We start from the raw sequence: 21,305 nt of genomic DNA on the forward strand, positions 1-21,305 counted from the left end.
TTTTTTTTTTTTTTTTCTGTTTGGAGAACTGGTATGCCACAAAAATGTAGACTATGTGATGTTATATCGGGCCTGCTGAAAACTGAGCTTGGTGTCTGGTCCCAGAGGCTTAAAAGAATGTAGGATTAAAAGTTTAAAATAAAACCAGCTAAGATATCAAACTTTTTAAACACTGACCCAGATGATTGAAATTCAGTTAGGAAAACTTGTCTTTCTTGGAGGGAAAAATAACCTAAAAACAAAAAGCACTTTTAAACTTAGAAGAATGTCCTGACCTACTTGTGTGGACTGTGGAATGTTTGTGGTTTCATTCGGAAGAAATAAGTTTCTGATTCTCATGTGGAAATCTCCTTAGTTCTCAGGAGATCATATACTGCTATTTGGGAAGAGAAGCCATGTAAATTTTCTTTATTTCCTTGCTCCCTTGGCTGCTCATTTCCATTTGAATGATGGCCAGTTCTGGTGACTCTACCAAGCAGCCACTTACTGCACACATGTGTGTACCTCAAACAACACCAGGTTCTAAGTACATGTAAAATACAAAGACATATGCTAGAAAAGGCTTAAACTACTATCATTGAGAAAAAAGCACTAAGAGAACAGAGAGGAAGGAATGAGAGTTCCCAATTTGAGTAGGGAAGGCTTCATTTGAGCAGGGCAGACACCTTTGCTAAAGCAAAAATGTAAAGACAAAAACATGGAGCATAGCTAGTCATGAAGGTAAACACACCTATAATCTCAACTCCTCAGAAGGTTGAGTTAGAAGGATTCCAAGTTCCAGGCCAGTCTGGACAATTTAGTGAGTTCCTGTCTCAAAATAAAAAGGTCTAGTGGCGCTGTGCCTGCCTCGCAAGCACAAGGTCATGAGTGCGATCCCTGATACTGGGGGAAAGGGGGATGCTGAAACTTATAGAGCACTTTCCTAGCATACACAAGATCGTAGGCCTAATCCCCAGTACCAAAAAAAGGAAAAGGAAAGGGAGCATATTAAAAAGAAACAATGGGAAGTGAGTGATTTGCATGCAAGGGCTGATGAGAAAGAGTGGTAGGTAAGACAAAGAACTTTGACCAACTTGTTGAGGAGTTTGTACTTTATTCTGTAGATGGTGGAAAATAGCATGGTCAGCTTCTTCCACCCCTGTGATAAACACTAAAGAGCTGCTAATGTCATAGGCCTGTCTCACTTGCTGGTTGTGAGGTAATAAAAGGAAAAGGGAGAAAAAAAAACAACACTTTTGTAACCCTTCATTCCTTCTGTGTCAAGTTATTTTTGTTTTTTCTGCTTGGGAGAAATGGATAGTAAATGGCAGCTCATAAAGCTTTTTCTAGGGCACGCATTGAAATGGACAAAATAGGCTCATCTTTCTAGTTATTTCTTTATTCCATTTCTCTGTCAGCTGGATTCTTGCTTGTTCCTTGGCACACAAATGAGACCCAGCCCCCACCCTTATAAGCAGCCCTGTGGAGAACCCAATGGGTGCTTGGGGCAAATGTTGTTAAGTGCTTAGAAGGAAATGTTCCTTGGGTAATATGAGATCCCAGGGAAGGAGAGGTCAGTTTGGGGGAACAGAGTAAGAAACACTCTCCAGAAGCAGAATGTTTAAAGCTGAGTGAAGTGTCTACCTAGCTTTTGTGAGGTCCTGGATTCAGTCCCCAGTAATGCCCCACTTCCTCCAAAATAAAGATGAGAGCAGTGCAAAACTTTTCCTGGAAGAGGATTAGCATGAGCAAAGACACAAAGCATGAAGGAAGAGTAAAGAAAGTAGCCAGGAGTGCTAGAGAAATTGCAAACTGACTTAGGATGCAAGAAGAAATGCTGCAAGAAAAACAGGATACCAGGGCCAGGTCATGACAGACTTGCTTGGTTCACTCAGATTTGTGTTTGATCTTGAGGACAGGATTCTTTAAGCAGAAATGTGCCATTATTGGCTTTGCTATTTGAAAAAAGATCTTTCTAGTAGCTGGTGAGGTGAGGGTAGCAGAAGACTGGAACAAGAGGAAACTGTCATAGTAGTCATGCAAGGATGATAAGGGGCCTGTGCTGGTAGAGTTCACTACTTGTAACTTCTCTGTGGTGCCTCATTTCTAAGAGATCTGGGTCAACAACTGAAAAGTGAGGGCTTGTTATAAAGCAACCAACTCATCTCATTTATAAAACATGGTTCTGACTTTTCACATTAGCCAAGGAAAAATAGAGCAAGGGCAGTTCTGGGAAGAGGGCTTTACTATCAAGGAAGAGTCCATAAAGGCCAAGTTCCTACCTTCTTGGTGATGTTAAGGATACTGAGAAATTAGAAAATGCAATTAAATTTTATGATGTTTTATAGAAATGGATCAATTTGGTTTACCAAAATATAATTTAAATATCATAAAATTCACCCTTCTAGAGGGTACAGTGAGTTTAGTGTATTCACATAATTTTGCAATCATCACTGCTAATTCTAGAACTTTCATCACCCCATACAGAAACTTAATAGTAGTCACTCCCCATTCTCCCAGTCCTTAGTAACCACTAATATGCTCTGCCCCTATGACTTTATATATTACTAGATATTTCATGGAAGTGCATCATACAACCTGTGGTCATTTCTGATTGGCTTCTTTGACTTAACACAGAGTTTTCAAAGTTCATCCATGTAGCATGTATCAGTAATTCATTCATTCCTCTTTATGGCTGAGTAATATTCAGTGTTACAGCTGTACCACATTTTGTTTATCCATCATCAGGCAATGGACATTTTAGTTGTTTACACTTTTTTGGCCAGTGTGGATAATGGTGTTATAAACATTTGTGTACAAATTTTTGTACAGATATATATATTTTCATTTCTCTTGGATATATCTTAGGAGCAGAAATTCTACCTCATATGATGACTCTATGTTTAAGTTTTTGAGAAAATACCAGACTGTCTCCCAAGGTTAGAGGTTTTATGAAGATGCCCTTTATCAATCAGATTTAGGATGTTCCCTTCAGCTTCTACTTTTTTGAGTGTTATTATGAAGAGCTACTGGATTTTTTTTTTTTTTTGAGACAGGGTCTCACTATGTAGTTGAGACTGACCTGGAACTCACTATGTAGCCCAGGCTGGTCTCGAACTCACAGCAATCCTCCTGCCTCAACCTCCTGAGTGCTGGGATTACAGGCGTCCGCCACCATGGCTGGCAAGCTACTAGACTTTTATCAAGAGCTTTTTCTGGATCTTTTTCAGATGTTAAATGAACCTCACATTCGTGGAAAAATCCCATCTTATGTTGTACAATCCTTTTGAAATGTTGCTGGACTCTGTTTACTAGTATATTATGAAGGATTTTTTTGTATGTGTGTCCCTCAAAAATATTAGTCTGCAATTTTCTGGTAATGTTTTTGTCTGATTTTGTTATCTAGGTAATGCTGGCCCTTTAAAATTGGAGGTATAAAGTACTCCCTCCTCCCTGTATTTCAAGAGATTACGAAGGATAACTGTTAGCACTCTTTGAATATTCTGTTGAATTCATCAGTGAAGTTATGTCAGTTGATGTCGGTGCATATCCTTGGCATTTCTTCAAGGAAACCACCACTCCTACTATTTATGCTACCCGTTATCTTCCACTCTGTGATCATCAGTGGGAGTTTCCTAGGAAAGCTATAATGAAGATTGTAATGGGTTGCTTAAAACAATAGAAATGTATTCTCAGGCAGTTACAAAGGATAAGAACCTGAAGTCAGAGTGCTGTCAACAAGCCATGCTCCCTTTGAGACACAGGGTAGAATCCTTTTTCACCTCTGCCTGGCACCTTGTAATGGCCATCAGTCCCTTGGCATTCTCTCACTTGCAGTTGCATCACTCCAGTCCATGCCTCTGTTATCAGATGCTGTTTTCCCTGTTTGCTGCTGTCTTCACATGGTGTTTTCTTCCAGTGAGGATATTGGGTTAGGGCCCACTCTAATGACCTCATCCTTACTTGACCTATTTCCAAATAAGATTGCATTCACAAGGTACCGGTGGGGGTGGGTGATTCAGTTCATAACAAGGAGTTATGCTTTAACTCTGAGATCTTGACCAAAGGCCTCACTTTAATCACATGACCAATTGTAATAAAGTTTATGGAAGTTTCATGGTATATTCTCTGATTTAAAAAAATTGTATCCTCTCTTCATTACATAAGTTCTGAAGATATCATTGAACCCACATATTTTATCTTCAAGGCATAAGCATTAGACACTCAACAGAAATAAGTGTTTCACTATAAAAGTTCCAAAAGTAGTACCTCTTAAATGATGATGTGTATATGCCCCCCAAATAAGAACAGCCACATGAGTTTGTGAATGACTGTCTGGAACAGCAGTTGTCTACTTTGTACACTTACCACAATCACACGAATTTTATATACTATTTTAGACAATTTTAGAGTCCCTCTCGAATAAAATAAAACTACATGGCTTATGCATTTACATTTATGTGTGCTTGAAAATGCTGTATACATGACAAGTGTTATACAAATGAATGTAAAATGACAAATGCTATATACAACATAGAATCTCTTTGGAACAACGTTAAAAGAAAAAAACAGTATCTTCTGAGCCCATGGATCCCTGTTGCTAGTTTCAGCCTTTTTCAGTAATGCTCCCAAGCATTTTCTTGATCCTTAATTGCAGTCTGTCATGTCTACTCCATCACAGTGCAAGTGTCTGTGAGTGGCTGTTATTCCTTAGCATTCTGGTGTAGTGAATTATAGTGCTCTTGGGGCAGGACTGGAGAGTCCAGATCCTTTTTTTAAAACAAAGCCCATCACCCAAATTAGTGCCTGTTCCTCTGGCAGAGAAATGTTGAAACATTATTTATATTTGTTGTTCCCTCCAAGTCTTGAACTCATAGCTTCAATGTTCAGGTATTTGTTCTGTGGTTGTTTTCCCATTTTGAATGAAAGCACTAAGTCTTATATTTCCCACAACTACCTCACTCATTTCTACTTGTTTCAGTTATGAAATAGAAATTTTCATTTAATGATTTTTTTCTCTTCTTTCTTTTAAAATAATACAGGGCAATCTAGAGCGGCTATGATACCTCCCAAGCATCCACGGCAGCCCAAGGGAGCTTTGGACAATGCCATTGCCTTTGGAGGGAAAACAGACCAAGATGCACCAAACTCTTCCCAATTCACACCACCCCCACTGCCAAAGAAAATGATTATAAGAGCCAATACAGAGCCAATCTCCAAAGACCTCCAGAAATCCTTGGAAAGTAGCCTTTGTGTCATGGCTAATCCTACCTATGATATCGATCCTAACTGGGATGCCAGCAGTGCTGGCTCTTCCATTAGCTTTGAACTCAAAGGACTGGACATTGAGTCCTATGACTCCTTGGAGAGACCTCTGCACAAGGAGAGACCCATCCCTTCTACTGCAAATAGCATCTCCAGTTTAACCACTCTCAGTATTAAAGATAGGTTTTCTAACAGCATGGAGTCCCTGACCAGCCGGCGTGGTCCATCTTGTAGACAGGGCCGAAGCATCCAGAAGCCACAGAGACAAGCACTTTATCGAGGACTTGAAAATCGGGAGGAAGTGGTGGGTAAAATCCGAAGCCTTCATACAGATGCCTTGAAGAAACTGGCTGTTAAATGTGAAGACCTCTTCATGGCTGGACAGAAAGACCAGCTCCGTTTTGGGGTCGACAGCTGGTCAGACTTTAGGCTAACCAGTGACAAACCATGTTGTGAAGCAGGTGATGCTGTTTACTACACTGCCTCGTATGCGAAAGATCCACTTAATAACTATGCAGTCAAGGTAAGAAAATATTACAATCTCATTTTAGTCTTGGCAAACATGCTGTTACTGGGATGAATCCGTTCTTCTTTCCCCCTTTCCTTCCTCCAGTTCTTCCATTCTTCCAGTTAGTAAGCCTCTACCTTCCAGCAGGTACTCTAATAAGCAAGAAGCTTGTTCATATTTAGAGGAGAAAAGAGATAATGTAAAGAGACAGTTTTAAAAGAATACTGTATGCTAGAGATGAGCAAGAATTCTACGGGGTCCCTGGATCTTAACTGATACTCCAGAAGTCAGAGTAGTCTTCTTAAAAGAAGTAGACCTTGAGTAGTGGCTATTTGCAAAAGTTACATATAAAAATGAGATCTGTCATGTACCTTCTACTCTATCTTTCTGCCTTTATTATCTTCCAAATAAGAGACCCTTGTCGCTGCCTATTCTGTAACTCCCCTGCTTCCTGCAGAAATGTTTTTTTCTAGAGGAGGTAACTAATATTTGTTGTTTTATTTTATATAATTTAATCCTGTCATCAACTCTATGAGGGTAATGTCTTTTTTCCATACTTGAGACATGAAGAAAATAGAGCTCAGAGGTAAACAAGCTTGCTTAGAGTCACACAGCAAGCAAGTGGTAGACCTTGGATAGATATCTCTGACTCATAGCCTACACTTTGTCCTGCATGTCAGGTATACTGCCCTTTCCAGACAACCACTACCTCAAGATATCTAGAACTCTTGACATCAAGGATTATCACTGAGTTATACTGGCTATAACAGTAAACCATAGGTTTTACCAGTATAAAAACCATGGTGTACACTGTGGTGTCCAAAAGATTTGGGTTCAGACCCTAACTCTGACACTCAGTATTGTCAGTAATAGTCCCTATCATAAAGGACTTTCCCTGATAAGTGCCCATTTCTTTTTCTACCATTAGCTCTTCCCTACTTTAAAAGGTAGCAACCTTTGGGACTCCATTTTCTCCTCTTTCAGATGTTTACAATGATAATCCTTCTACTTTATGGGATTGAGGTGCGGATCAAGTGAGATAATGCAAGTGAAAGGGTTTGAAAAACACAAAGCTCTGTGTAAACGTTAATGTTCTCCATTCCCATAGTTCCTTTTTCACTGCTTCTACTCATTGGTTCAAAACCAGTTAACAGACCTAAATGACTTTTACCTGTTAATTTGGCTTAGAAAGACCAAATGGTATCTAGTAAATTAATGGATAAGGTAAACAGTTGGCCTTACCTGTCTATCAAGACAGAATATATGCTTGGGCCAGACCCTTGGCTGGCTGATTACCACAAATGCAGCACTTGCATTCTTGTGTCACTGGCAGAGTGTCTCTGCTCTAGTCCACACAGTCAAATTAAATTGAAGGTCAGACTACAGAGAGGGGATCTGGACTCAGTTCATATATTACTTGCTGATCTAAAAAGGCATGTTGAGATTCTGTATACCATACAAGAGCTGTTACATCAATTGGGTTTATGGTGCCTTATCTATCTTGTGTTTTTATTGCTACAAGATCACCAATGTAGAATGAGTATCTATTTCAGAAAGGGGCACTGAACTATCTCTTCTTTCAAAGCCATTGAGAAGTAGGTAGGGGTTGACTAACTTTATGTATTATTGCTGTGCAATCTTGTCTTTTTCCTAAATCAATGATCTAGTATTGATTTTTTTGCTTGTAATGATGCAAAAGCAATATCAAAAGAACAGATGACAAGTGATTATATACTGGGAGTTGTTGGCAGGTTGGGAAAGGATGTTTTACAGTAAATACTGAATATAAATATCTCTTTGAAGATCCTCTGGGCATTTCCAGAAGTGCCCAACTGATCATACAACCTTATAGAAATAAACTCTTAAAAACCTGACTTTTGCAGAGATAAAGAAAAGAAGCCAGAAGTTGGTCCATACAAACAAGTCCTTTTAGTGTTTGTCTTTGTAAAATATTCACATCCTTCGTGTTCTGTAAAACACAATCTTTCACAGGTTTTGCAATATGGATAGACCAAGAATTTTCCACATCTTTTAAGTTCTCATTCCGCTTTGCTTAAGAATTCATTCTTCAGTTCATCTTGTCTTCTTTCCCATTGTACTATAAGTGCTCAGGAGGAGCCAAGTTGCTCCTTCATCACTCTGCTTAGATCTCCTCAGCTAAAAATCCAGTTTTATCATACAATTTATGTCTATTACAAAACATTATAACACATTTCAGCTGGATTCATAATCATCTTTCTTTTGGTTACCAATGATGTGCTGCTCGCTTCCAACAGAGACCACATTAGAATCACCCTTACTTTCTCTCAGTTCTGGAGGCTGGAAAAGCTAAGATCAAGGCCATGACTGTCTCCCCTTCAGGTCCTTTCACTGGTTCACAGTAACCACCCTTTCACTGTATCCTGATATCACCACAACCAAGCATGCCAACTCTCTATGTCTCTTCTCTGACCTTACCCCTTACAGATTCTTTACCCCTATTGCCTGCTTACTGGCCTCTGTGTGTGGCACAGTGGAAATTGGGGCTTCAGCATAGGATGGGGTGGGAAGACTAATGGTTCAGGCCATAGGAGGAATTGTGTTTGCTTTTGCTCTAAAGTAGGCAGTTTTAACTCAGGACTTACTTCTGGATTTATACATTTTCCTATTTCCTATTTATTCTTATTTTTATTCACCATAAATAGCTTTATTAATTATATTGATCTTAATCTAAAAGGCATTAAAGTACAGAATAAAGAGCTTTGGCATCATCTGCCTTGAGCTCAGGCTCTGACTCTTGTCTTTCTGAATTCTTAAGCAGGTCATCATATAATCTCTCTTGGTTTTCACATTGATGTATACTGACTGCCCTGCCTACTTCATGAGATTGTTATAATGTTGATATTTATGTAGTGAAAGTGCTTTTAAGCTGGAAATGGTGGTGCATCCCCATAATTCCAGAATTCTGAGAGACTGAGACAAGAGAATTGTAATTTTGACCAGTATCAAGACCCTGTCTTAAAATAAAAAGTAAAGGGCTGAGGTTGTACCTCAGTGTGAAAGCCCAGAGTCCAGTCTTCAGAATGGAAAAAATAATTCTTTTTATAAACTATAAATTATATATAAAACTTAATAATGTGTTGTTTAAAAAATGACTGCTTCATAGTCTATAGATCACTATTATTTTTTAATATTTAGCAGATTTAGGTTCTGCATGTATTTTCTTATTTCAAATATATAAACTTTTTTATCCTTAAATTTATGAGAGAAGACTATAAAATGTTATAGCCTCAAGAATTTTGGTGCTGCCAAATATCAGAAACAAATTAAGTGCCTGATATTAAAGGAACAAATAAATTGTGGCACATCAGCCCAGTGGAATGTTTGTAGCCATTAAAAGTGGTGATTATAAGTACTATATAAAATGAAAAACATTTGTTGTAAAGTCTCATACAATGCTAAATAGGATGATTATAACTTTTAAAAAATTGACCTGAAAAAACAGCAATATTTAAATAGTTCCTATGTTAGAGTGGTGGTAACTACAGATGATTTTTGTTTTTTATAAAAATGTTATTAGGTCTTTTCAATGAAAAACACTAAAGTGTTAGATATTGGAATCATTTCATGCTGTTTCTTGAAGGCACAGGTCTCCCTAGTTATTCATTTCTGTAGTCCTATCCTCTAGCATAAATTATAAATAGCTCCTATTTCATGCTTCCTGGCTTTTGCGCACACTGGCTCCTCTGTCTGGACTGCTCTTCTGGGAGACTCTGTGATACAATGAAGAATCTCTGCATTGTGATCTGCTGACAACCTATTTCAGAATCATCTGAGAGTCCTCATTTAAAATGTAATTTCCTTGCCTCCATCCCAGGCCCACAGTCAAAAATCACAGGCAGGGAGGCCTGGCAAGCTGCATTTGTAAGTAAGTACCCCCGGGTGGTTCCCAAATACAAAATGGCTAAAATCTAGGCTTTTAAGTTAGACATGAGTTATTTGTTTGTTTGAAACAAGGTTTTCCAACATAGCCTACACTGGCCTTGAACTCAGCAGTCTTCCTGGATCAACCCCCAAATGCTGAGATTACAGGTATGCATCATCACCATGCCTGGCTCAGACCTCAGTTTAAATGTATGGTGCTAGCTACATATTAGCTGTGTTGATTTAGTCCAGTTACTTGCCTTTTCTTCTAAGTTCGATGTCTTTGTCTATAAAATGAAAAAAAAATTCATTCTTCTTAAAGCCAATATAAAAAAAAAATCACAGGTGTCAATGTAAACCTAGTGATATACAAAGTACTCAGAGCATCATTTGGCACAGCATGAAGTATTCCATAAATGTTAGCTGGTAGCTATTTATTCCTCCATTTTTATGTACCAAGAAAGCGCCTGGTCCAGTTCTGTGATCTCCTGAGTACCTGCTGAGAGCTCTTTCCTGTGTATCTGCAGGGTATTTAGAGGATTTCTCTACCATTGTACCATTGTGCTGAGTTGTACAATTAGGTAGGACTACTACATACAATTATAGGAACATGCCTTCCCTGCCTGCTGTTAATCTGACCTTCTTCTTGGCATGGACCATGGCTTATTAATCCTTACATTCTCAGCATCTGGTACAATATCATGAACTCAGTGGGCATTCAACATATGCTTTGACCTTTCAAAACATGCCTTACTATTTAAAACATATTTATGCAGATTTACAGAAATACATATGAGTATGACAAAATATTGCCTTCAAGGAGCTTTTATTCCACTGAGAAAGACAGAAGCATAAACTACTCTTAAGACAAATTAGAATGAAGTTTCAGAGCAGTCTACAGAGATGTAAGATGAACAGAGACTAACGGACATAAGACGTCATTAACACTTATCTCAGGCCCAATAAAAAAGACACTCTGGTATCCACTTTTTACTCTTCTTTATAGTATATAGAAAAAATAGTGGGAAACAATACTGTAGAGAGATTGAGTACCAAATTTAGAGACTTTGATGAGCTTAAGAGATTTATTTTATTTTGTATTTAGTGGGAAGCCACTAAGGATTTTTAAATAGAAGAATAACACAGGATTAATGATTTTGGAAGAAGGCTGTGATAGAAGAGGCCAGAAGGACTGGAAGCATGGAAGCCAGTCATTATGATATTGCAAGATTTTTGGTAAAAATGTTTCCCTGAAATAGGGCAGAGGAAGAGAAGGGCAGGTGGCTCAAGTGCTGAGGAAAGCAGTAGGCCATGTCTAGTGAGTGGCCAGATGTGAGTTGAGGGCAACTTTGCTTAACATTTCAAGGTAGAACAATCTCAAGAGGAGGAGAATACCATTAATTGAAATATAAATCAGAAAAGCCAGAATGAACCAGGTGTGGTATCATATGCCTTTAATCCCAACACTTGGGAGGCTGAGGCAAGAGGATTGCCATAAATTCAAGGCTAGCCTCAGTTACATTGATTCCTAAACTGCATAGTGAGACCCTGCCTCAAAAAAGGAAAGAAAGAAAAGAAAAGCCAGAAGGATGAGCTCTCTGGCGCCTTTAAGTGGGGCAGCCAAACTAAGAGAAGCCCAGCAGCCAGATAAAAACATGGGTTACTCAGAAAGAGAGTTCAAGCCTAGAAATATGGTTTCCTGGTCCTCTCATAAGTTGATTTAATTCAAACTGTAGGAAAACAAAAGACTATAGTGAAAAGTCTGCAAAGTGGGAAAAAGCCCATACCTCTCAGTGACCCAGAGCAGGAGCAATTGGAAAAGCAGCAGCAAAAGGCAGGGTTCCACAGCCAGAGTCCAGAGTCTCAGAGGGCTGGAGCAGAATGTGGGCTCAGAAGAAAGCAAAAGCTCATTCACTGCTAAATCTCAAGCAAATGTGGTCTTGGGATAATTGGGAGGGCACCAGAGAAGCGAATTAGAGGAGAATGCGGTGGAGAGGCCATGGAGGCACCGAGAACAGGCTGCCTTTTAAGTAGGTTTTAAGAAGGAATGGCCAAATTGATTCCTAAACAGTATCTTACCTTCAACTCCTGTTTCCATCTCAGAGCCCTGCTTCTTTTATCCTCTCATCGCCATTTGGCAATCCATCACCCAGCAGATGAGACTGACTGTCTCTGTGGCCAGCCCGTTGGCTGTCCTCCAGCCCTGAGCTCCTTGCTTTTTAAATAAAATCAAGCTTAGACTTAAGCATGAACTTAACTTCCCTGCTTTCTAAATAAAACTTACCTTGTCTTTTCTCTTTTTCAAAGAATCTGAGTGGGCACTGGCAAAGCCATCAAAGTAGACTAAAGTCAACTTTAGCAGGGTTTTTACCATTCTACATAGGAGGAGACTGGCCAGAGAGGAGAAAATCACTTTTGCACAGGAACTTTAGACTCACAGCTGGCTGCCTCCTGACTCCTAGGCAGACAGAACCTTCCCAGCTAATTATGCTTGTGTCAGCAAACTCACCCTCCTGAGCTTTGGTGTTGTTCCTAAACAGATAAAGGCCCGTCTTTCACTTAGGAGCAGGGTGGATGTTGGTAAATTATGGCTCGATCTCCCTGGCACATTTCTTTTCCTTCTCTTACGAGATCATGTCATAACAAATGCTACCATGAGAAACCACATAATATATTCAAGAAAGCTACTTTGAAGAAGCTCAAAGATGCTACTTTTTCACATAAGTAAAAGTATATAATCTGAAGGGAAGGGTAAAAAGGGAAAAGAAAAAAATGTGAGATAATGAAAAGATGGAAATAAAGTAGTTGTAGATGGGGAGGGGAGGAAGGGGTGAAGGGAGGGGCAGGGACAAGGGGAAAAAATGAGAACCAAGACTTGTCATGTAGAGGTACAAGATCCCAACAATGAATGCAACTGTACTGTATCCCTAAAATGTACCAATAAACTCAATTAAAGCTGAAAAAATATATATATATAATCTGAGGGAGGTTTTCCCTAGTAGTCCCAATATTGGCACATCTCCTATAGGAATCTTCTTTTAAATTAATCTGGCTCTTTGTTTTCAAGGAAAGGGCACATGAAGCCTAGGGAAGGATGCACTTCTCTGTGACAAGTGTCATTTCCTTCCACCTGGGTCAGATCCTTGTTAAAATTTTGTAATAAAGTAGAGGTGAGCTGTGAAAACCAGCATCTTTTACTCCATTTCTAACTACAGATCTCTCTCTGTATCATTTGAGTAGATGCTGAGAAAGCAAGACACTAAATGAAAAAATGTTAACCCGAGTAACTTATAAGTAGTTCTGAGGGTCTGCACAAGATCTAATTACTAGCTTGATGGTAAGGAAGAACCAGATGGGAAACCACTTCCACTTTCATTGCTCAACACAACTGTACCCAATGTTTCAGCTTTACAGAAAGTAATCGGCACCCTGCTTCACATGCCAGTGTCCACTTCCTTTCATGGCCCAGTGCCTACAGAGGTGCTAAAGGATCTCACCTGGGGGCTCATTTGGAAAGAGATGCTTGGGGTGCTCATGTTAACCTGGAATCAAAATGAATTAGCTAGCAGGAAAATGGCACCACAGCCTTAATTAATGAGGTAAGGGGACATATTGGGAATTATAAATTGGGGAATTAGTTGAATTCTTCATCTGAGCCCTGAGCTGGTTATTGAACTGTTCTGTGCCTCGGTTTCTCTAATGTGAATATTGCAAGGCATCATTCTATCAGCCTACATTACTGCCTGAGGAATGCAAATGGGTTTGTTTTTTTTTCACCCATAAGCTGAATGGGAGAGTAAAAAGATTTGATGAGTACTACAAGTCAAAGTGATAAAATCTTATACAGTTGCCTTCTTGAATTTCTTTCCTTGGCTCCAAAATGGGTTTCTTGGGCATATGAACATTCTTGCAGTAATTCAGGCTGTAAAATATGTGGCCTGGTTGACAGGTCTCATATAGTATGGAGTCCTGAGTATTTGGGGCCCAGATAACATTTTATATATTAAACATTTAATTCATTTTGAATATAATTGCACTGGGTTGAGTGTGTGACATCTTGCCTGTGAAGCTCCACATGAAGCAATTCTCCTTCCAGGCAGATGGAGGGGTTAATGTCAGTCAGTAATTAGCCTGTGTTCTTATAGTAAGTTTGGACTCAAAAAAACTGAGTATCAATTTAGAAGTTGCAGGTTTTCATTCTGCACTCTCCCATTTGCAATTGTGCTTTTGTGTCATGCGACAAAATAGCACAGATGGTATAATGTGTGTGATCTTCAATGTTTCTCATTTTGTCCCTCTACAATTCATTCCCTACAATATCCATCTCACTTAAGGTTCACTGAGGCACTGTAAAATGCGTGGTGTGAGATGGAAATGAGATTCCCTGCCAATAAAGTAGAAGTAGGCTGAAGGCACACTGTGCCCATAATAGAAAAATAAAAGCTAATGTAGACTAGTTCAGAAGAGTCCTGTATTGTGTAATTATTGCTTTCTTTAGGGAAAAGAGAAAACTGAATGGAACGACGAAGAGCCATGTTGTTTTGTGCAATTTTGTGTAGTCCAGAATCTCTTAGCCTCCAGAGCAGCATGGGCTCAGCAGACAGTCCTCACTGATCCAGTTTTACCCAGTGATGGGTCAGGTTGTTTGTCATCACTTATTCAGATTTGCCTGCCATTGCCCCCTCTCCATTCTCTTGCCAACTTCCATCTGTTTGGCAGAAGCTGTTCATACGTTCTAGCTGCTCTTGAATAGAAAAACCGTATGGCCACGCTGAATCCAATGTGGCCTGTTGCAGGAGTTTATATAGATGAGTTGAACACATACTTTGTGCCTTGTACTGTGCTAGGCTCTAAATACACAAGTATCTGCTCTTAATTCACACAAAAATGTGCTAAGTATAATAAGAGGCATGTACCAGATAAGGAAATAACACAGGGAGTTTATAGAGTACTTAGCACTTTCTCTTAACAGAAGTAACACCTGAAAAGGTCTCTGAAAGAATAAGTAGGAATCTTTCTAGCAAATGAAAGGTGAAAGGGGGGTCCCAAATGAAAGATGGGTAGGAGTTCAGAACTAGTTACAGATAGTTCAGTAAGCAAATGGAAAAGAGCTGGGAGGTAAAAAGGAGTGGATGGGGGGACTTTATCTTGTGAAGCTAATAGGGAGCTGCTAGGAAATTTAGGCAAGCAATATCAGATTCTTTTAAGATGCTTCTGTAGCCAGGCCTGGTGGCTCAGGTTTATAATCCCAGAACACTGGAAGGCTAAGGCAAAAGGATTAAGTTCAAGCCCAGCCTGGGCAACTTAATATAACCTTGTATCAAAATTAAAACTAACCAAAGGGCCAGAGATGTAGCTCAGTGGGAAGGCCGCTATTCAATTTGCAGTCCTACAGAACAAAACGAACCAAAAAGAAGGCTCTATGACCATGTGAAAGGTATATTTGAGGGGATACCATGATAGGCTCAGGGAGAGCCAGTGGAAAGATTTTGTGATGGTGGTGACAACACAGAGAGAGAAAAAAGATAATTTAAAAGGTTTTTTAGGAACAAAATCAGTTTGACATAGAGAGTAAAGATGAAGGAAAAAATCCAGAGTGAACTTGGTTTCTCATCAAGATGTTGGGACAGGCAACAGAGCCATTCATAAGAAGAGGGTATACCGAGGCAGCAGGGAGCTTGGTGGAAGGAAGAGTTCAGATTTGTTGAAAGAATTAATGGGACAGAACATATATGGAGAGAAGTCAAGTAGGCCATCGCATATATCGGTGTGGGTTACATTGGCAGATGGAAGGCAGCAGCACACGCAGGGTAGCTGCCGAAGGGATTGTGTCAGTAAAGAAAGAAGATAGAGAGCAGGTACTCCAAACACCAACACGTGAGGGAGCCCTTGAGAGATAGGTTCAGGGCAACAGTGAGACCACTATTCTACAGCTCATCATGCCATCTGGGTTTGCCCAGTGTCTACCCTTTCCCTTGCCCCCCACTTTGTTGCCTTAAACTGAATGTTATTGAAAAGGCAGCGAGATGTAGCTCCTCTGTACTGGTCCCAGGGGTTGAGGGCATTCTGGAATGACCAGTCATGTTAGACACATATGTTCCTTTTCCCTCCTATTGCTTATCATGCAGCTTTACAGTCAATTGCCCCATAGTCTGTTTTATGGAGTTAGCTGTCAGAGGTTGAAGGTCTTGTTACAAACATAAGTGCTTTGTAATGGTAAATTTGCCTCAAAGGTATGCAGAGCAGTTGCCATGAGCAGCACAGCCCCTGAAATAAGCCCCTGAAATGAATATTTAGAATTAAACTTTTCAGGTTGTGCATGAGGACTCATTGTCCATCTCTGTTTCCCTGTTAAGATTGGGCCCAAGTGTTATGTGCTGTGAACTGGTTCTAAGGTCTCTGGAGAAGGTACTTTGCTTGTTATCATCAGAGCACTTGTTTTTTGTTTTTTCACCTCCAACAAGATGATTTGTCAGTGGCTGAGGGTCTCCACTCCTGTATTTATCAGTCTTGTCCAGATGCTCAGGATGCTGCATCTTGCAGATGGGAGTGCTGAGCTGTCAGATATATGTGGGGATGCTCAGTTGAAAGCAACCAGTGTTTTTCCTTCTTCTTCCGTGTCCTCACTGATCTTTATTAACCCAAACAGTATGTTATTTGTATGAGGTTGGGGGGTTTCCAGCTACCTGGCTGTGTGTCACCTTTGATTTTCCTGATTCCTCTGGACAGCAGCTCCAGCAGGCGTGCCCTGTGGGCAGGAGAGCAGATCACCCTGGGAGAAAGTATCTCATCCTGGGAGAAAGTATCTCATCCTGTTTGTGCTCTTAACAGGAAGCTTTCCCACCATCTGCACCTCCATAGAACCAAAAAGCCCAGAAAGAGGTCTCTGGTGTATTTTACAAGAAGATTCACCCTTCAGCAGCCTGGTTTTGCTTTCCTGCCACACAATTTACAAGTAAATGACACCTGGATACTGATATTGCAGCTCCCTCTAGTGTCTCTCTCTGTGGCTCAGGTCTCACCATGTCTTTCTTCCCTCTCAGAAAATGTAGACAAGCACAAAATCTGCCAGAATTGGCAGCATTTCCCATACATAGTCAAAATAAAACTTGTGATTTTTTTTCCTATTAGAAAAAGAAATTTTATGTGAAGATATGTGACTATTCTAGCTCCAGTTTTATTCTTATTTTTTAATTTGGGGGAGTGTGATAGCCCTGTGGAAGTTATTCTTTTGAGGAAGTAAAAATCTTTCTTAAGATTCCTCTAGTTCAGTCCATCTGCCCTTTAAAAGGAAAGAATGTGAATTACTTTCAAGTAAGATTAATGAAAATCAGAAGTCAGGAAGAAGTTACTTTAATCCCTGATAGAGAAAATATTGGATTGGGGGAGGGAAGCAGGCAGTAAGAACCCTGACCATTTGTTCTGCAAAGAGCAGCTTGTTTTCTGAAATAACTTTTGGACTAGAAATTTATCATCTGAAGTCAGGTCATTTTTAGTTTTTTGTTTTTTTTAAGAAAATGAGTCAAGTTATTAATATTTGAAAAATGACTACTGTGTGATACATAGAATAATACAATACTGCTACCTAAATTAACATCAGTGCAAGGTCCATAATATAGATTTATGAGGTACTCATTGTGTGAAATCCTATTATGGATATCTCCATAATTCTGTGTTTGGGTTGTAACTGGCTTCATGTTTATAAACCAATTAAAAGCCATAGCCCACCCCCCTTTCACTCCAGTCTTCTTCTGTTTTCATTTGCCCTTAAACTAGAGTGACCCATTATTCTTCAGCCTGTCTTTGTATGGTAAAATGAAGAGATAAGGAAGTGCTGCCCACTCTGGTTGGCTCTCTAGGCAAAGCCATTTTCCTTCAGAGCATCCAAAATGGCCAACAATTTATCATTTCTTCTTCGTAAATCACTTTGATCCTTTATCTCAAGTTGATCTATGAAGCTAAACATAAATTCTAGTTGTTATGTCCATGTTCTTATCTACTCCCAGAGCTCTGGAGGACCTTATGAAAATGTGTATGTCTGTGTTTAACTATGCATCTAGATAAAATTAGAGTATCACAGTTAGAATATCTTACCTGTTTCTAATGTTAAACTACCAAGTGGCAAAGTCTTTTCTGTGTGGCTTAGATTAGTAAAAAACGACAGGCATGGCCAAACCAGCCTCTGTGAAAGTTATAGACTGGCTTAACTTGGGCTGAACGTGTGCTGCTCTTGACTTGTTAGAGCTGACCCTGGCATCATGGTGTTGACCTTTAACAGTCACTTATTAGCTGCCTCTATCAAACCTGTGGGCAGAGAGCCTCACTGCTGTGGCAAATGGCTCTCAGGACTCAAAGATATATTGTTCTGTCTTACTGTATTTGTTTGAAAAGATATGAAGATTCTATAAGATTGCATCACTTTAAACATTTGCAAGTTGCCTGAATCATCAGTGTTATATTTGTACAGCTTTGTGGGATACAGTGTATTCTACACACACACACGTTTGGGTTTTTTTGTTTGTTTGTTTGTTTTGTTTCTGGTACTGGGGATAGAACTCAGATCCTTGCACTTACACGGCGGGCAACAGGACCTCTGAGCTAGATCCCCAGCCCTATTCTACATACTTGATACCATTTAACCCTCACAACTGTCAGGTAAGTTAGGTGTGGTTTCAGGATTTTTTGTTTTTATGAATTCATTTTTTTAATACTAGGGATTGAACCGAGGACTTTGGCATTAGGCTACATCTCCAGCCCTCCTTTTTTTCTTATTTCTGAGACAGGATTGGCTAAATTGCTCAATCTGTGCCCAAACTCATGATCCTCCTACCTCAGCCTACCAGAATTCTGGGAGTACAGGCGTAGGTCACCACACTAGGCTTCAGTATTTTTATATTGGACCTGTCATTGGTGAGACTGTGACCCAGAGAAATTCATTAATCATGCTCTGAATCACATAGTTAAAGTTTAACTTTTAGTCTCATTCAGCTAACTGAGTGGAATTTGATAGACTTTTGGAAGATTGAAGAGCTAGTGTCCTCTCACTCTCATTCCAGCGGGCAGTGTGATATTGAGCAAAGTATTTAAACTGGCAATGAGGTTAATGGTGCTATGTGCTGGATCAGTTCCTACACAACTAAAGGATGACTACTGTAGGATTTTTAAATATATAGTAAAAGGCCCCCATCAAAAACAGGCAGGCCGTCAGTGGTCATGTTGCAGCCCCCGTACAACATCCACCAACTCCCAGCTGGCTACACATTTTTCTTCCTCTTGGCACCAGGCAACAGAGATGTAGACTAACCAACCAACTTGATCCTGGGTGAGGACAAAGCCCAGGGAGAGAAAGTAAGCCTTGTCAGTCAGAACACCCAGGGAGAGAGTATGGATATGGCCAGCAGCTTCAGGGATTCCAGTGTTACCTTTCCAGAGTGACTGGGGGAAAGACAACCACAGGAAAGCACCACAGATAGGGAACTGACCACCCATAGATACAGGCTTACATGAGAAGTGTAAGCTCAGACTGGGAAGGACAAGGCCTATAAGGAGCAGCTGGACCCTGAGAGTGTCAACATTAAGTCCAGCAGTCCGGCTGAACCCCACCCCACGGCCAACATCCAGCAGGTACCAGAAAGCTGGTGGCATTTCCCATCTATCAGTGTGAGCAAAGACATGCCTGGGCTTGGGTAGTAACCACAGTCTGGGGTGAACAGACATGGGGGCCTCTGGTGCTGGGGGGTGGGCACCTCCAAAACTCATACACCCTAACACTAGGCAGAGAAAATCCTAACTGGCTGGATTCCAAGACTGCAGGTCCTAGAAACTACTCATTCAAAAAACAGGAAAAAACAGAGGAATTTTTCCTTCTTCTCAATCTTTTTTTTTTTTTTCTATTTTTCTTTTTCCTTTGACAAGTTTTTTTTGGGGGGGAGGGTATTTTCTCCCCCTTTGTTTTCCTCTTTTATTTTTTTCCTTGTCCCTTTTTTCTCTTTCCCTTTCAACTTTTATCTTCTTTCTTATCTTTTATTTCCTGTTTTTTTCTTTGTTTCTTGTTTATTCTCTCCTGTTACTGTTCTCTGATATTATTAAATTCCTTTAACTCAATTGGACCCCTGATTTCACTTTCTTTCCTCTGTTTCATATACCATTGATTAATTTTTAAAATTTTGCTTATCATTGTCCATTTCTCCACCCCCTTTACCTTTATTTCAATAACTACTAAGCTTTAATGATTCACTAGTTAGCTAGTTAACATTGCGCTATTAGTGTCAAGTACTGTTGTATTATTAGTAGGGGTAAAGTTGTTCCATGTAGTAGATACTTACTGTAGGTCAGTATATGGTGTGTTTTAGTGTTCATGCTATAATTATAGATCTGTTTTCTGCGGTTAAGGGTGATATAACATGGGTCCTTAGGATCTGTCAATATTCAGTTTATCTTTGATGCTGTAATTGATGCATGAGTTTATTACCATACCCAAGGTGACATAGTTGTTGCTATTAATTTGTTCTCTTGGGATGTCAATTTGTTTTCTAGAATGCCTCGAGATCATTAACAATACTGCAGCCCATTCTTACAGAACTGGCTAGTGGTCCAAATATGCCACAACCTGCCATCCCAAGCAAACAGAAGTGGTTGGATTGTGGGACAGGGGCAAAGACCAATTGTTAGCTGTACCCAGAGGATACCACTGAAAAGTAGACATTAACTAAAGATATCTCCATACTAGAAACAAAGCTTTCCACTATAATCAACTCACAAGTCTACCCACATACACAGATAGAAATATGATAAATACCTCCCAAAACTCCCAGCTCCACCAAAGCCCATGGGGCATCAAAAGGAAGGAAAACAAAAACCACCTAGCCAGATTATTCTAAATAATATCAGAAAGACCAAAAAAAAAAATCAATAGGGCATTTGACAAATTCAAAGAAGAGATAAGTAAACAGATAATGGGCTAAATAAAGCAGTGAGTCTACAATACATACTAATAAAAATAAAAACTTAGCAGAGCTAAACAAACATGAATCACCAGCATAGAAAACAGAGTTCATAAAAAGATGCCAAGTAGAAATTAGGGAGATTAAAAATTCTACAGAAAGTAGAGGCATAGAAGTGATCAGTGTGAGGACAGAGTGTCAGAACTAGAAGATAGAGCGAGCCATTGTTGGTGACCAAGTAATGAAAAACACCTCAGCAACAAGAAAAGAGGATCCAAAAGCCCCTAGATAATGCAAAGAAGACCAAGATTAATTGGAACCAGGACAGCACAGTTGCAAATCAGAAGACCGCACAAATGGCATTATAAATATCTTCACTGAAATAATAGCAAGCAGAAAACTTCCGAAGTGAGGGAAAACAATTTAACATACAGGTAAGTGAGGCATATAGAACCCCAAATAGCCATGATCAGAAATGAACCTCTCCAGAACACATCATAGTCAAAATCCCAGAAGTCTAGCACATGAACAGACTCTTAAAAGGTTAGAAAAAAAAAATCAACAAATCAATTATAAAGGTAAATATAGCGGACTTCTCAACACAATTTCAAGGCCAGGAGAGCTTGGAGTGAAATGTTTCAAACCCTAAAAGAAAACAATTTTCAACCCAGGATGATATTATCTTACAAACCTATCTTTCAAAATTG

The 21,305-nt window shown here is 39.6% G+C and overlaps 1 protein-coding gene across 3 annotated transcripts in view; it reads left to right on the top strand.

The window, feature by feature from the left end:
• Positions 1-21,305, top strand: part of Peak1 (pseudopodium enriched atypical kinase 1) — a 157,366-nt gene that overhangs the window by 125,221 nt on the left and 10,840 nt on the right. For all 3 annotated transcript variants that reach the window (XM_010626153.2, XM_010626160.2, XM_010626166.2), the window contains one exon: positions 5,022-5,767. In XM_010626153.2, the coding sequence (XP_010624455.1) occupies positions 5,022-5,767 (746 nt within the window). The remainder of the gene's footprint in view (positions 1-5,021; positions 5,768-21,305) is intronic.

Source organism: Fukomys damarensis, unplaced genomic scaffold, assembly GCF_012274545.1.
Source record: "Fukomys damarensis isolate Sample0158 unplaced genomic scaffold, DMR_v1.0_HiC HiC_scaffold_25, whole genome shotgun sequence".
Lineage (NCBI taxonomy): Eukaryota > Metazoa > Chordata > Mammalia > Rodentia > Bathyergidae > Fukomys > Fukomys damarensis.